The following is a 15509-nucleotide window of genomic DNA, read 5'->3' as shown; positions in this document are numbered from 1 at the left end:
CCTCCTCTCCATCAGTCAGCAGGCTATAGGAACCTGTGTATGTGGAAATGATGAGAAGGATAGCAAGAGCTGCTTGGCTATTGCAGCTCAGATTATCCTGTTCTCCAGTGGTCTTTCTACTAGGGAACATAGGAATTAACCATGCGGAAGCTCTTATATTTGACTTCTCCAGACAAATGAACAACCTTTCTCCCTCACCAAACTGTATTTTGGAAAACAGTAATGCTGCTCTTCGTACTTGAGTGCTATCCTGCAAGGTGAATAGAGTGTTCGGAGTATTATCGTGATATCAGTGCCGGCATGATGCATGTGCCACAGGGCTCCATGCTTCAGGAGGCCTTACATCAAGGCTGGGTTGTTTTTCAGCAATAGCTTATGGTAAACGCTGCATATGTTAAAGTCATTCAAATGTTTATGGAACCTAAAAGCCTTAATTTATTTGCTATATTCAGAATTGAAAATGTCTGAAGACTTATGTGATGGCATCCCATCTGAAGAAAAACCTGAAGTAATGGAAATGCCCAGCAATGAGGTATTGCCTCACGAGTCAGTACCACACCTCGTGGAAGCTGAGCTCTTGCACGAGCCTTCACATGATGAACATGGACAGGCCACTCAGAGTGCCAGTAACGGACAGGACGGAGACATATTTTTTAACGACAACCCTGTGACTGAAAAAATAATTGAAAGTCTGCCTTCCAATGGAGAGGCAACTGAAGACATGCCCACTGAGTGCAATGAGACCGTAAGCCTTGATGCAGAACCTGAATCTGAAGAAACACTGCATGAACAAAGCAGTTCAGTAAGTAATACTTTGTTTTCCATAAAAACCCTCCCCTTCCTGCTTTCTAAAGACAGAATTTTGTACAAGGTACATACTGGTTTTCACAAAAGTCTAGGGAGTTACATCCAGAGAACCTGCATGGGGATAAAATAAGTTAAATTGCAACACCAAGCATTTGGAAACTAGGAACAGTTGAATTTTTCTTTGCCAGTATGATATTCATTTGGTCTTTCTAGCCTGGTTGCAATAAAACTATACCAGAGCCTAAATCTTATTAAGAATCTAGTCCATTTTGTATAGATAAAATACTCCTGTGATTTTGTTTTCTGGCTTTCTCTACAAATCTGCTTCATTCAGTTCACAGAATGAACGTAGAAGAGGACAGAATTGAAGCTGCATATGCAGCACTGAATCTTGTACTTGCTAATTTTCAAGTCATTGACTTTACAAAGTGTATGTTTCACAAGGCTCGGTGAAATGGCCAGTAGTTTTTGATTTGTTCTAGGCCAGTAGTGTTTGATTTGTGTTCCACAGACCTTTGGGAATCCTGTGAGTAATTGCAAGAAGTTAATGAAAGAAAACTAAGAAAAACAAGGCTTTTTTAAGGTCTACACGGCATGCAAATCCAATACATGTGGTGTAGCTGAAGATGTTCTCATCTCCACTGAAAAATTTTCAGGCATCCACAAATTGGAAAAGGTTAAAACACATTGTTTTTGTCCCTCCACCAGTGAGAGGGACCTACCTAGAAGAGGTGACAGGGGATCTGTACACTGCACAGTGCAGAGTTGTCTTGGGATACTTCAGCTTTTGGTTTTGAGTTGATTGTGTAGGGATGATGTGTTACTGAAGACTTTCATGAGAGAACAGTTTCTTAATATGATTTAAATACAGAATACTGATAATCGCTTAATACCACACATTAACGTAAAAGGTGGGCAGCACATCCTCTGGCTGCATTTTTACTGAACTCGGTTGTTAGGAGTTCCCTGTGCGCATCTACTGGGTTAGACCTCTGAGGAGACTCAGGCAGAGAAGTCTCTAATTCTGGCTCCCGGTAGAACTCAGGAAGGAGACGGGTTCCTGCCTCTCCCTAATAATAGCCCTAATAAACTTGTATGGCTTTGTAGGATCAGGTGCCTGAAGAAATATTAGGACACCTGTAAAAACATTTCTGGAGTTTTAGGTGCTTTCAGGAATAGGTGAGGTGAACTAAGCTTCCCATTCTGCTTTCTTGTGCACAGAAGCTTGAACTCCACATAATACCCAACCTAAGCACTGGCCGTAAGCATTTAGGGTCCCATTAAGAATCTGTTGCACTTTTAGGAATGAAAAGACCTTTAAAAATCTGGCTCTGGTGACAAAACTGTGAACATAAAGACAATATAAATCGGTCATTATAATAAAGCTAGAGAAGGGCATGTCTGCCCAGGGATACTTATGTGAAATAAGCTTTAGTTTAGTATGACACCAAATAATTCTCCATATGGATGCTCTTGTTTCACATTGAAGTTGTTCATGTGTTCACTGCACAGATGTGTGCACCGGTATTAGCACCTTCCCAACCAGATGTTACAATTCTTCAGCTAGAAGTTATGCTCTGCAGTACAGCCTGCAGAACCCATTACGGGGCCTTTTAGTCAAAGCCTGCAAGATTAGTTTAACCCACTACAGAAGGCTGTTTGAATTAGCCTATCTGATTTGGTATTGAAACAGCCAAATGATCAGTTTCACAGACACAGAGTGAGGTTGATGATTTTGGTTTCCTCCAGGGGGAAGAAAGGGTGAGGTGAGAACAGTAACAACCCTGCAGTGCCATAAGAATGCTACCTTTCTTTCGAGGACTACTTTGCACAAAAGCTTAAGCATCTGCCAGAGGAGCTGGTGGCAAAGCTTTTGTCAGTCATCATTCTGGGCTATTTTTCTGTATGTTCTGTGTCTTGAAAATCATTCTTCAGAAGGCATCACCGTGATTAGGGAAGCCAAGTATTATATTACAAAGTGCTTATTTTCAGATTGTATACCCTTGTAACTAGTGGCACAACCATTTTTACTCATATCATCATTTATTACATGCTGGACTTTGCTTGACAAGTGTTTCCTCCTGCCTTTGGATAATGTAAATTTTAGACAGTGGAGTAATTTTTTTGTTCTTATAGGCCACAGCCTCCTCATCTAAAGCAAGTAGATGGGGAGCTTGGGGTACCTGGGGGAAGTCTCTCCTGTCGTCAGCTTCTGCCACAGTGGGTAAGTGTTCAATCAATAAAGTACGTGGAAATAAATTGTGATTGTAATGTGTCATTAGACATATTAATGTTGTGTCTTAAAGATTCTTAGACAGTTTTGTCCTGATATGCTTGGCAAGCACGATTTTTTTTAATAGGAAAAAGGACCTTCCTAAACTGTCAAAGCACATAAATATTTGTTCAGGTCAGATTATGGACAAGGTACTAGGCTTGTTTGTAAAGGTAGTGAATTACATCATTGTGGCTTCTGCACAGAAAGGATACATAATCTGATACAATTACTGTCGTGCATGTTTGTGGTTTATACACCATGACTTCTGTCTATACAATATGAATTCACTTCTTGTAAATCATTCCAGCTTTCACTGACACCCAGTGAAACTGTTAAGCTATCACACCAGACTTCAGAGAGTAGAACAACATACTGAAATATGGACCCTGTATTCTCTCTCCCTATACTCTCATTTCTGATAGTATGTCAGTGCAAAATGTCCTTGTGAAGACTTTAGGTAAAACTTCATCATGACATATCAAAAACTCACAGACAAAAAGCAAAGCATGCAAATACCTAGTTATCAGTGGGAAATAATTTCTCACAGAACAGCTACTAAGCTGTTAACTAATTGGTTCTCATAAAGGATCCACAAAACACCTTCAAAAGATGAAACTAGGAATTAAAATTAATTGCTAGTTACTAAAAATAACGGATTCAACAGAAAGATTGGTTTTATGATCCCAAGGAGAAATAATTCTCCTCCTTATCCTTCTCTGTTCCATGGGCAATAAATTATTTCTGTCTGTTTCTCAGAGAAGGAGGGAACTTCCCCTATCCTCTTTTTTTCAGTAACACCCACACTCAAAAGTTCATAACTACCTTTTCTTTCAGACAGTCAAACCAATTAACATATCTAATTAAACTCAGAATGGGTTTCTAAAATGTCTTTAAATTGACATAAGTGAAGGTTGCTGCTGAAAGGAGCAGGCCTGCCCTGCCCCAGCAATATATTTCTTCCTTCTTTTATGCTAACAGTAGCCTTCATGTAGTGATGTGGGGAGCTGGTTTATGGGACTGATTTTGAAAAGTACAAATGAAGTAAGAGCTGGATCTTCAGCTGGATCAGTTTGTAAATTCCCTAATCTGGCTCACCATTTGATCACACGGATGCTACTCAATGGGAAATGATGGGAACACACAGAATATGCCGATGGGGACAACAGCTTAACTAGCTGTGGAACTGCATAAGTGTTCTCAACTTGCATTTAACCTTAAAGTTTAGCGCTTCTCTGTCAGACTTGAAGAAGGGCCTCTGTGCAAAAATTTTGCCCATTTTTTTCCCAACACTATTAGTAGGTCTAATAAAGGGTACTGCTTTCACAGACTTTCACAAGCCTTGCCTCTCTTACATTCTCAGACCATCATAACAGCAGCATTCTGAAAAGAATTTGGCTTAGCATAAATAACTAAAGAAGAAAATTTATGTGCATAAAAGTAATTTTACTGTTGATCAGTTGGAATTGTAATGCTGATGAATTCTTCAGTTCATTTTAATAGTTGCAGCAGCGGGTTTCTTGGAACAGAGCTCTTTCAGGTCATTCAGTTTTTGCCTGTGAGATAGCCGTATTTATATTCTGTTTAGCTTTTGCAATAAATAGTATTCTATCAAATGGACATTCTAATGTTGTTTGTGAGTAATAAGATTATTTGTTACCAAACAGTTACAATTCTTGCAAGCTTGCAGTGGCAATCTCACCTACAGTCTTCTATTGCTTAGAGTCTTGGCCTCACTGAGCTGTCAGTTTAGTGTTACAAAGTGTATACATTTTCTGTGGGGCAGTATGGCCATAGATATTTTCTTGCCCAACTGATGTGAGCTTGCCTGAGAATGATGAATGCTATTGGAAGAAGTTTGGGAGACAAACAAGAATGTGTGTTGTATCCCTTCTTGCTGTCTAATAATTAAACAAGACATACCTTTTTACAGTTGTTGCTTTTGTCTATAAAACCTGCTGCCAGCATTGCATCTCTGTGGATTTCCATGGACTTCTTAATGATGTGATCTCATTTTTATATAGGCCATATAACATCTTGGTTCATATAAATTTTAAAAATTCATACTTAATTGATGCTGGCTTCTTAACATACCATCTGACTGTATCAGCATCATAACTATCTTCACAGAGTGTAAATATGCAAACAAGTTTGTTGTCTAGGCAGCCTGACAATAAGGTTGTGTGGTGTTGTCTATTTCGAATAGGCATATCATCACCATGTATATATATTTTTAGAATAGTTTAAAAATGAGCACAGTTGGAACAGGTCAAGTTGCCTAGGCAAAGGAGCATCCACATGCAGAAAAGGAAAAAGAAAATAAAAAAAAAAATTAATTTTACATGTGAATGGTTGCACTGTGTCACACTGAAGACCCATCTACTATCTAGTTTCTGGCAGTGACCAAGAGCAACCAGGAAAGAGCCTAAAACCAGATGTATGTAAAGCAGCACTTCCCCCTGTTTTCCCTTCCCATTTCTGGAATCTACAACTTAGACAGACTTCTTGACCCTGGGGTCAGGGTAGGGTTGAATTCCCATATTACTATCTAATAATTTTGGGTCTAACTTTTCTCTGTGAATGTATTAAATAAAATAGACTTTGAATTAAGCAGAAATCAAATGTACATTCTTCCATGTTCACTGAACCCAAGGTAACTTGGAAGACCACGTAGATAATCTTAGATTTGTTCCAGGAAATCAATGCAGCAGGTAATAGTTTATATTCCTGATATAGAGGGCTTATTTCTTAGTTGTTTGTTATGGAAATTCATGCGTGATCCTGTGAAGTATTTACTGTCTGTCAGTGTCATAGACAGGATGTGGGACTGCGTATACCATATATCTGCTTCAGTATGATAATTCCTAGCAAGAGACAGAGAGAGAGAAAAAAACTAAAGCTATTGGGAATTTCTATAAGCTTTCTTCTTTTTATTAAGTATTTATTATATGTAATATCTGAGCAGTTCAACTATCACTTCATCTCCTATTCTACATCAGAAAATAGGTTTGCCATGATCCAGTCCATTTTAATGTTGCTTATTCCTTCAGTGTAGCAAATGGTATAAGTAAAGCTGCTTTCTTGGAATTAGACTTACCAGCAACACCTTTGGTATGTGATTTTTCTGTTGCTCTGTTGTTACCTCTGTATGACACAGCTGCTTGTTTGGTTAAGTATGACAAATATTTACTATTCCTTGTATTTTTCTTCAAAATTGTACTCTGTAAAAATAGCAGAAACAGTTTGAGGTGGACTAGATAATATCTTAAAGGCCTAACCAAATACATTCAGCTTTTAACAAATAGTATCATAGAACAGCCCAGGTTGGAAGGGACCTTGAAAGATCATCTAGTCCAGGCTTTTGTGGGAAAGGGCGGCTAGATGAGATTATCTAGCACCTTGTCCAGTCACATCTTGAAAACCTCCGGCCATGGGGACTCTACTGCATCCCTGGGGAGGTTGTTCCAGTGAATGATCATTCTTACTGTAAAAAATTTCTTTCTCACATTCCTTTCTCTTTAAGACTGAGCTGAAATGGTTGTTCCAAGTATCTCAGTTTCATTATCCTTCAAACCCTGATTTAGAGCCCCCAAACAGGTTAGCATTTTTACTGCATGGCTATAATTTGTTTAGCATAGCTGATTTTAGTTTCTAATAATAAGGTAGTTCCATATAATTTGTATCTTCTCTCTCTTTAACTAACTATGCACATATAGCCAGTGATTGTTTTGGCAATGGTTTTGTATTCTAAAGATGTCTGTTGTCTTTGAACTGATTTTGACATTATTTGGATCACGGTCCGCGCCACGAGGCAGATGTGATACTCCTCTACACAACAGAATCTGTAATGCATTTGGATTAGTAGCAGTCACTGCCTGAACCATGCTTAGTGTCTGACACTAGATGTCACACTAAGAAAGTTATTGAATCTGCCTCATTAATAAGGTGAAGAGTTTTGTTTTGTTCTTAAAAGGTGCAAGAAGTTTGGTTCCCCCCCTTGTGGAACCACAGTGGAGTAGATCCACTGAAATAGTTGCTGAGATGATGAGATGGGAGAAATAGGCTCACTGTGATCTGGAGACACAATTTGTTGTGCTTATTGTCACCATTTTACCCTCTTTTTTTTAAATTGTATTTTTTAGTAAATCAGTAATTACACCATCCAGTGTTTTAGTAACGGTGTTGATAAAACTCTGCTCTAACAGTGGGTTACCATTGCAGCTAAGCCAATCTAATGGCTAGCAGCCACTGAAATGTGCAGTCCTGCACCTCTCTTTTCCTTGTGTGTTTCTTCCTCCTCCCTGTGCCAGCACTCATGCTCCTCTGAGCTCCTGGTAATCCAGTTCAGGAAGCTAAACTGACATAAGAATAACTCTAGAGGAAAGAAAAATCCATTTTCTGCCTCTTTAGTTCCTTGAACCAACTCACTGAGATAAGTGCCAGGGCAAGCAGTAGGGACAAATATGGAACAGGGGAGGAGCAGAACTACCCATACCAGCACCAAGAAGCCATTAGGTCAGCTTAGCTGTAACAGCAAACCTTTTATCCGAAGGGCTTAAGTGAGGCAAAATATATTCTCAGTCTGCACTTGAAGCTTGTGACTTCTGTTTCTAAAAACAGCTTGTATGCTTGAAATCTTGCATGTTTGGTTTTTTTTCCAACTAAGCTATCTGCTAGCTTAATGAAAGTTACTACCTTCTCCTACAAGCCTTGCCTTTCATATGCTTTATTGTTTTGTATGGATGAACTATGGCGTTCGTAAGGTGCTTAAGTTGCAGTGCTCAACAAGCTGCATTTCCAAGCAAAGTCTGTTCTCTGTCATGCTATATGCATGTGCCTCCCTCCATGTAAGTTTGGGGTTTTTTTACCTCTAGTGCCATTGGTAAGACTAACAACTGTCATACCTCTTACACAATAAAAGTAATAAAACACAGAACCCGGCTATTTACTTTACATGGTCTCTGAAATTCATACTATAAGGCTGCTTAATGCATCTCTCTCATGCATTGCTTGTAATTAATATTCTGCTCTCTTGATTATTTTGTGCTTGTGTATATTCCTCATCTAGTTCTTCACCTAGTAGAATGGCACACGGAAATATCAGACACCCATAGTTCTCCCTGGTATGCTGAAAACCTTTTCTTGTCACTCAGAATGAAACGTCACTTGTGATGTCACTGTGTTCATGAGCTTGGATATTATTACACATAGGTATGTGTAATAATCTGCATTGCATAGCTTAAATTGAAGTCTGTGTGGAACGGAAGTGCAAATGCTTCAGATAATGTGAAACTAAAGTATTGAAATGATGTGATTATCTTTTCCATTCTCTACAGGTATTATTCCCCTGTTGTGAAATAAAGAATGACATTTAAAAAAAACAAAGGCTGGATGTTATGCTTATACCTTATGTAGTCATAAAAAGGACAGTTAATCTCTTCAGAAGACCTTTTTTTTTTCACTGCATAAATTCAGCTGATTAAGGGAAAACTGTTTTGTGCCTGAAATCAAATGGTGGTCACTCAACTGTTTTGTAAATAACGCATTACAGCTGCTGCAGCAGCAAACCCGTTTTTCACAGTTCCTCCTTTTTAAGAATACTGAATGCAAGTGTCAGATGGGAGGAATTGTGGACATGCTTTTGGGGATGGCAGTCCTGTTTTCTTTCTTTATATCTTTGAACATGGACTTACGATCTAGAAGAGGTTGAGAACCAATAATCTGTTGTGTCAGCCTTTATGCCTATTGCTATTAAAACCTTTTACCATTGCAATAAGGAGATCTGAAACTAGTCTCATTTACTAGCTTAATTGGAGTTATTCTTGATTTACAGACTGGATAGCATAGGTATTATCAGAATCTAGCCTGTGTTTTTGTTTTAACTACAAGGAAGAGAATTGTTCTAAAGCCTTGAAGGAAATGGAGTGCCAGTAGGATAACCTCAAAGTGAGCACAATGGGGTCCCTCTGTTTTGGTGTACAAAACCAGAGCACAGCTGGCTTTTCCACATACCTATACTTCATACAGTGGAGTGATTCCCACCCCAGCCATCTTCAGGTTCCTCAGTTTCTCAGTCAGTGGCTTCATCTTTAGCTTGAACCAGATGAAGCTTCATTCATCTTACTAAACTGAATTTTGATTGGTTGCTCATCAGAAACATCCCCATGCTGCAACACAGGTGACAAAGTCTGTGTGGTAGCCAGGGACAAAATCTCAAACTCATCCTCCCTATCTGTACTGCTGAAGCAGGGAGTCCAGTTGCTTGGGAGTACTAGATTGACAAGGGACAGCGATTCCTACAGAGAATGGTTTAGATTTCAGGCGTGCTGAACTGCCCTCCGGAGGTGTCTGTCTGCCTCTTTCAGCTCTGCAGGGAATCTAAAGCTACTAAGCTGGGAGGTGGAAGATAAGAGTGCCTAAAGTGAAGTGGGATGTTTCTGACTAAAGCATTTGTGAGCGCTATGATCTGGCCTTGGGCAGATCAGGCAAATTCAAAGGCAGGCCACATTTTTAGGCACCGCTTGCAAAACCTTCCGTTTCAAATGAAAGATTCCAGCTAGCAAGATGAACAACAATATTCTGCTGAAATCGCCAGACAGTAGAAGGAGAAGAAATCATGTAGGCAAGAAAAACAAAAGCAACAACACAGGGGAAAAAAAGCATGCTTTCTTCAAAAAGTGAGCAGTTAACAATACCCATCGCATAGCTCTTCCGTCTGTGCTGTTACAGATGAGTAAATGGAGACATCAGAGGTGTTCCTGAGTTTAACAGTATCAGCTCAGTTGCATTATCACACCCAGCGTAACAAAACCAGTGCACCTTTATCTCTAAAACGTAGGCTCATCTCCCATAACCTCTTTTATTTCTGTGCCTTTTGAAATTACAAATAATCATTTTCATTTCCAAAGCAACATGTGCTTCTGCCGTGTTTGTGCATGTGTGTGTATCTAACAGTGCTGACTTGCTTCAGTTGTGGTCTTCTTATCTCATCTGGTTTTGTTGTTGTAGTCAAACATACATGCCATACAGCTTAGTTCAGCAAAACCACTCCTAGCTGACCTGAAATATTTTCTTATCATTCTAGTGCATGTAACCACATCCCTGAAAATGCTGCCTTTTATAAGTTTGTAAATATCAGTACAGGAACTGTGTGCCTCCTTTTCTTGGAAGTATAAGCTTGTCTGCAAAACTGTGAGAACCAAAGTACAGAATATAAAAAAATATTAAAAATGTTCAGATACAGAAAAAAATGGAAAATTAATCTGAAAATCCATAACACTTTTGCGCACCGTTAAAGGGAAATTTTTGCTTAATGTTCGTAGTTAATTTTTATATAATTACAGGACAATAATATTCTGTTAGCAAGTCAAGTCCTTAAGAAAAATTAAGTCAATGGAAAGAGTAGAACTCTTCTGCTCATTTAAAAAGTTTTGAGGAGGAGGACTGGAAAGGAATGTGACGTGGACTATCTATTACATTAGTTTAAAAGAACAATTAATAGTTATTTAAGTGAGTCCCAGGAATTTGGAGAGTAAATAAATGACTCCAGAATCTATTCATGCTAATATTTTCATTGAACCAATTAAAATATGCAGGAGATTAGACAAAGTAGTACGCCGCTCTCCAGTATCTGCATTGGAACAGATTTTGCGAAAGGCAAGAAGTCATCCAGCAATGACTTAAATCACGGTGGTGCGTAACCTAGTATGTCATGTACAGTTGGATGTACTGCTACATTTTGTAAGACATGAGATAAAATAGACAAAGGTCATATTTTCTTTAGACAGGTAAAAGCATTTACCTGCCTAGTCTCTCTGTTTCAGTGTAAAACATCGGGATACCATGCAGCTTATGCTGTCATATAGAAAATCACTTGTTTGTGCTCATCTGTTCCTTAGGGGACATCTGTTCTTTGTGTTTACCTCCAGATACTCCCGTTTTCTGGTATATAATCTTTCAGTAGTGCTGCTTCATATATGTTTTCTAGAGTGTATTTATTACTGAATTCATAGAGCACCTGATGTGCAACCCATCTGGAAATCATAGAATCATAAATCTAAGCTTTCCTTCTTCCTACTCCATTTCAAATGGTTTTGCTGCATCTTTCTGTAATCAGATGTTCAAAAGCATATTTGTATGACTACACACACACACATATATGTATATGTATATTCAGAACACTGCAGAGCACTGGCAGATGATAGGCTATTTTGCTATAGTTAATATAACTCAGAAAAGATGCTTTGAACTTTTCTAATAGAAAGTGCACACAACTGTGGGAAAGTATGGGCAATATTTAATGAATCATTATGCTTGACTTCATGCCTTAGATGTCTAGGTATCTGCCTGAGCATCTGTATTAATGGCTTTTCTGAAATCATTTATCTATTTACAGTTCAGTTTAAGGTAACAAAGCAAAGAAGTATGAAATTGTCATTAATACTTCTCATAAGTAGTTAGGCAGATACTTAAAGCACTCTGTATTGTCCTACTGCTAGAAGTGATCAGCGTTGTGTGAGATGCAGTAATGGTGTACTGTACAAGAAAAAAATGAAATAAGGTCACTGAAGCCATTTCATTTTGTGTTGGAAAGAAATATTGCTCGCCTGGTTGGTTGTTTACTTACTGTGTCTCAGCTGCAGAAACTGCCAGCTAAGATGTGCTAGCTGGATCATTTGTAATGAGAGAAGCATATCATGAACATACTTGTGGATATATCCAGAAGCAGAATAGGCAGACAATTTGAGGGTAGTCTTTTTTAAGGGCAGCATTTTTCAACTACAGCTGGTGGAGATTAGGAAGCTACTGCCTCCTTTTGCTGACTACCAGGCAATCCCACCCTATCCTATAGCGGGATATTGCCAGTCCATGTGATCTGCTAGTGTAAATAACTCTGTGTAGAAAAGCAGTAAAGCAATCCCATTCTGTCAAATTACTCGGATAAAAACACTAATAACATATATTCTTTACATTGAACTCGACCATTTTAATAGAACAGAGAGTTAGGGAGTCACTACGTATGTGTCAGGTGATCTCTGTAGGAGAGAGCTACCACTGGAACAATAATTCTGTGTCATCTGACACCAACAGACTTTACAAAGTATATTTTAACAGCAGCTTTGAGGAGAGACACTTTAGAATTTGACTTCAAATGAGCACCTGAGGAGCTTAAATCCTGAAGTAACTTTGAGGACCTGGCTCAGTATTCCTAAAATACTTACTTAACATAGCACCTATGCAGCACACTGAAGAACAGATTCCTTACCTCAGCCCTGCAGTCACCCACAGTCCATTAATTGTGGGTTAATTGTTCTAGACTTCTGAAAACCAGATGAGGCCAAACCCTACGGCATTAGGAGGACCATCAATTTCTGTTTAAACTGATTGTAATAGAGTATTTAGTATTTTGAAAAGCAGGGAACTAAACTTACGTGTGCCACTGAAACACGTTTTACATTTCAGATCCAGAGTCATTTGTATTATATTTCAGCTTAATCATTTCTAGTCAGTTAATATACTGGCTATAGTAGAACAAGTGAATTATTAACCTAGAAAAAAATCAAGCAATTGAGGTAAGTTTAATAGTTATTCTGATTGTCATCATTCATAGAGTGTAAGAATACTATGCACTGTTAGTAATAAGTTTTCAAATCATATAATCTATATGCTTCTACTGCAGGTCATGGGATAACAGCAGTAAAGGAGAAAGCAGGAACTACCCTAGGAATTCATAACGCAAGTTCAGCATCTTCAGAAACAGCAGAGCCTCCTGCAGCTGAAACACCAATTATACGTAAGTTCAAGTTCACTGAAATTGGACAAAACTCTTTGACACTGCCAAATTAGTCCAATTTACAAAATTTTAAGATTTTGATCACAGAGTCCAGTTTACTGTAATTTGTGACTTGAAAGTATGCTGTAGCTTGCTTTTTTTCTTTTGTTAGAAGCAGAAGATTCTCTGGACCAAAGCTGTTCTGAGAATATTCCTTCTTCTCCTTCATCTGGATCTCGTGGCATGTTGTCAGCTATCACTAATGCTGTACAGAACACAGTGAGTAATTTTAGCTGGCCTCTCTGCTCTTATTATTCTTCATAATTTTCAGGCGTAACTTCACTATAGGTCACATTTAACAGGAAGAGTTTGTTAAGTTGTAGGTCTTTGTAAAAACAGTTCTATTGTAAGTCTGTTTAGAGTCTCTTCCATGGCAAAATAACTGTATCAAATTAAAAAAAAAATAAAGCCAAACACAACTAATTCAGTTGCTACTTTGGCACCAGTTTCAGTGAAAAATATGGTCTTCTCCTAAACTACATTGAATTCTGCAAATTCTTGGGAAATCTTTTTTATAGTTGTGGTACCATCATCTAATCTTTTTTTACAGTTAAGTCCTTCCAGAGAAAGTATGATAAGATTTGTTATCATTTTTGAAGGCAGATAAAATAAGAAAATGCTCCATTTGCTTATTTTAAGGCTTTTACTAAACTATATTGTTAGTCCCTGGCCCTTGCCTTCACCTCTCTGTCTAGTCTCTCATTTCATATTGGCCTTCTCAGAAGGTGGTCTGATTGCAGACTCGGTGAGGCAAAATCTTTTGTCCACGGTTCTTTCCTATTACACTCTCCATATATTTGTTTTGTGTTGCACTTCATCCTTTTCTGTTTTTCTGTGTTTCAGCTTTTGCAAAATACTGTTTCCAAATAAATGTTTGTGTCATCTTCTTCCCCAACATTTTTTACAGACTGTTACCATAGCAAATGTTTTCCTCTGAGCTTTTCAGTACGGTGTTTCCCGTGAAATGATAAGAGACTTTAAGCATTGGCTAAAAAAGCATAGGAGACTAACTCCCCATTGAGCATGTTTTACGAAGTGGCAATTCTTCTTTAGTGCATACCCAGTTCACTCTGAGTGCCTCATCACTCTAGTATCAAAGATTTTGGGAGCAGAGGGAGATTCCTATAGACTATTCCTAAGACTGTTGCTACAGAATCTGGAGCATCGTAGGGCTTGTGAGAGCTGGACACCAGTAAGATTACCTGAGCATTGTATAAGATTTTCAGATAAGAGAAATGTGCTCTTATGCAAACCTAGAGAGGCTACTATACCACAGTGATGAATGTCACCAAACAAATAGAATAACTTAAGGTCTCAGTAAGTTGCCTGTAATGCCATTTGAGACTTTGGTAGGGTTTTCCACTATATATCAGGTTACATCAGCATGTGAGTATCTGACAGATGCATAATCCAGATTGAGATGGAAATCTTTAGCCAGTGAAAATTCCTCTTCAGTGTACATGAAAAATTGTGAGTGAGGGCTAATGCGAATACAAATCCACAGGAAAAACAACCGTATTTGGATACAGTTCCAGAGTCATCACAAGCGTCAAAATTTTAGAAATCAGTTAGGTAAGGCAGGGTCATCCATTTCATGATGGACTTTGGCTCCATATTATTCATATCTAAAATATGTTCCCATGGACTAGATGCCACTTCGGATGAAATTAAAGTGGTATTATTCATAATTTTTTTATTGGCAACAGGTGTTACATTTTCTCCAGTGTGAGTCTTTTTGATTAACTAGAAATATTTGTATAGTTCATTCTTTTCTTTTTGAAAATGTATTCATAACAAAGTAACATAATTTTATAAATGTATCAATCCTATTGTTAGTTAAGGCATAGAAAATCTAGGGACCTGAATATTCAAAGATGGTGCCGGCAAAAGCAATACTCTTTACAGTTCATATTAGCATAAAGTGTAAAGAAAATAACAACATTGCATTACTTTATACAGGGGAAAAGTGTGTTATCTGGAGGCTTAGACGCTTTGGAATTTATTGGGAAGACAACCATGAATGTCCTTGCAGAAAGCGATCCTGGATTTAAGAGAACCAAAACACTGATGGCAAGAACAGTTTCTCTGTCTCAGGTTGGATTTATTTAAACACAGTTCTGTCAATGCGGTTTCAGATTCTTTTTCCAGAATTTCAGATGCCTCAGGGCGAGGCTTTATTTATTGTAGTAGATATTGGCTAGGCTTATGGAAATAAATATTGTGCTTTATAGTTGCTCCACCTTCTTTTTCTTCACAGAACCACAACAGATAATGTAAAATCATCTTTTCTGCATAATCACATGTACAATAGCTGATTTTAATAAGGTAGTATATGTGGTGATAAATCATTACACTCTGGAGACAGAATCAAATTGTTGGTATTTTTCTAACAGCTGTAGATAGGTCTCTTCCAGCATAGGGGGTTTGAAAGGGCCAGTCGAATCTGGCGAGTCAACAAATGGTTACGGGACTGGTGCCACAGCCAGGGGTTTGGCTGCTTAGACCATGAGACTCGCTTTGAGAAACCTGGTCTACTGGGGGCTGACGGGGTCCATCTGTCAGAGAAGGGGAAGAGCATCTTCAGTCATAGGCTTGCCA

General features: G+C 38.4%; 1 protein-coding gene across 1 annotated transcript in view; it reads left to right on the top strand.

The window, feature by feature from the left end:
- The first annotated feature begins 460 nt into the window (after positions 1–460).
- Positions 461–15509, top strand: part of FAM114A1 (family with sequence similarity 114, member A1) — a 36148-nt gene continuing 21099 nt past the window's right edge. Inside the window, exons 1-5 of the mRNA XM_009332456.1 lie at positions 461–802; positions 2944–3031; positions 12759–12872; positions 13024–13130; positions 14871–15005. Coding sequence (XP_009330731.1) covers positions 461–802; positions 2944–3031; positions 12759–12872; positions 13024–13130; positions 14871–15005 — 786 coding nt within the window. The remainder of the gene's footprint in view (positions 803–2943; positions 3032–12758; positions 12873–13023; positions 13131–14870; positions 15006–15509) is intronic.

The sequence above is a fragment of the Pygoscelis adeliae genome, unplaced genomic scaffold (assembly GCF_000699105.1).
Source record: "Pygoscelis adeliae isolate BGI_AS28 unplaced genomic scaffold, ASM69910v1 Scaffold59, whole genome shotgun sequence".
In the NCBI taxonomy this organism is placed as follows: Eukaryota; Metazoa; Chordata; class Aves; order Sphenisciformes; family Spheniscidae; genus Pygoscelis; species Pygoscelis adeliae.
This window is presented reverse-complemented; position numbering and strand designations above follow the sequence as displayed.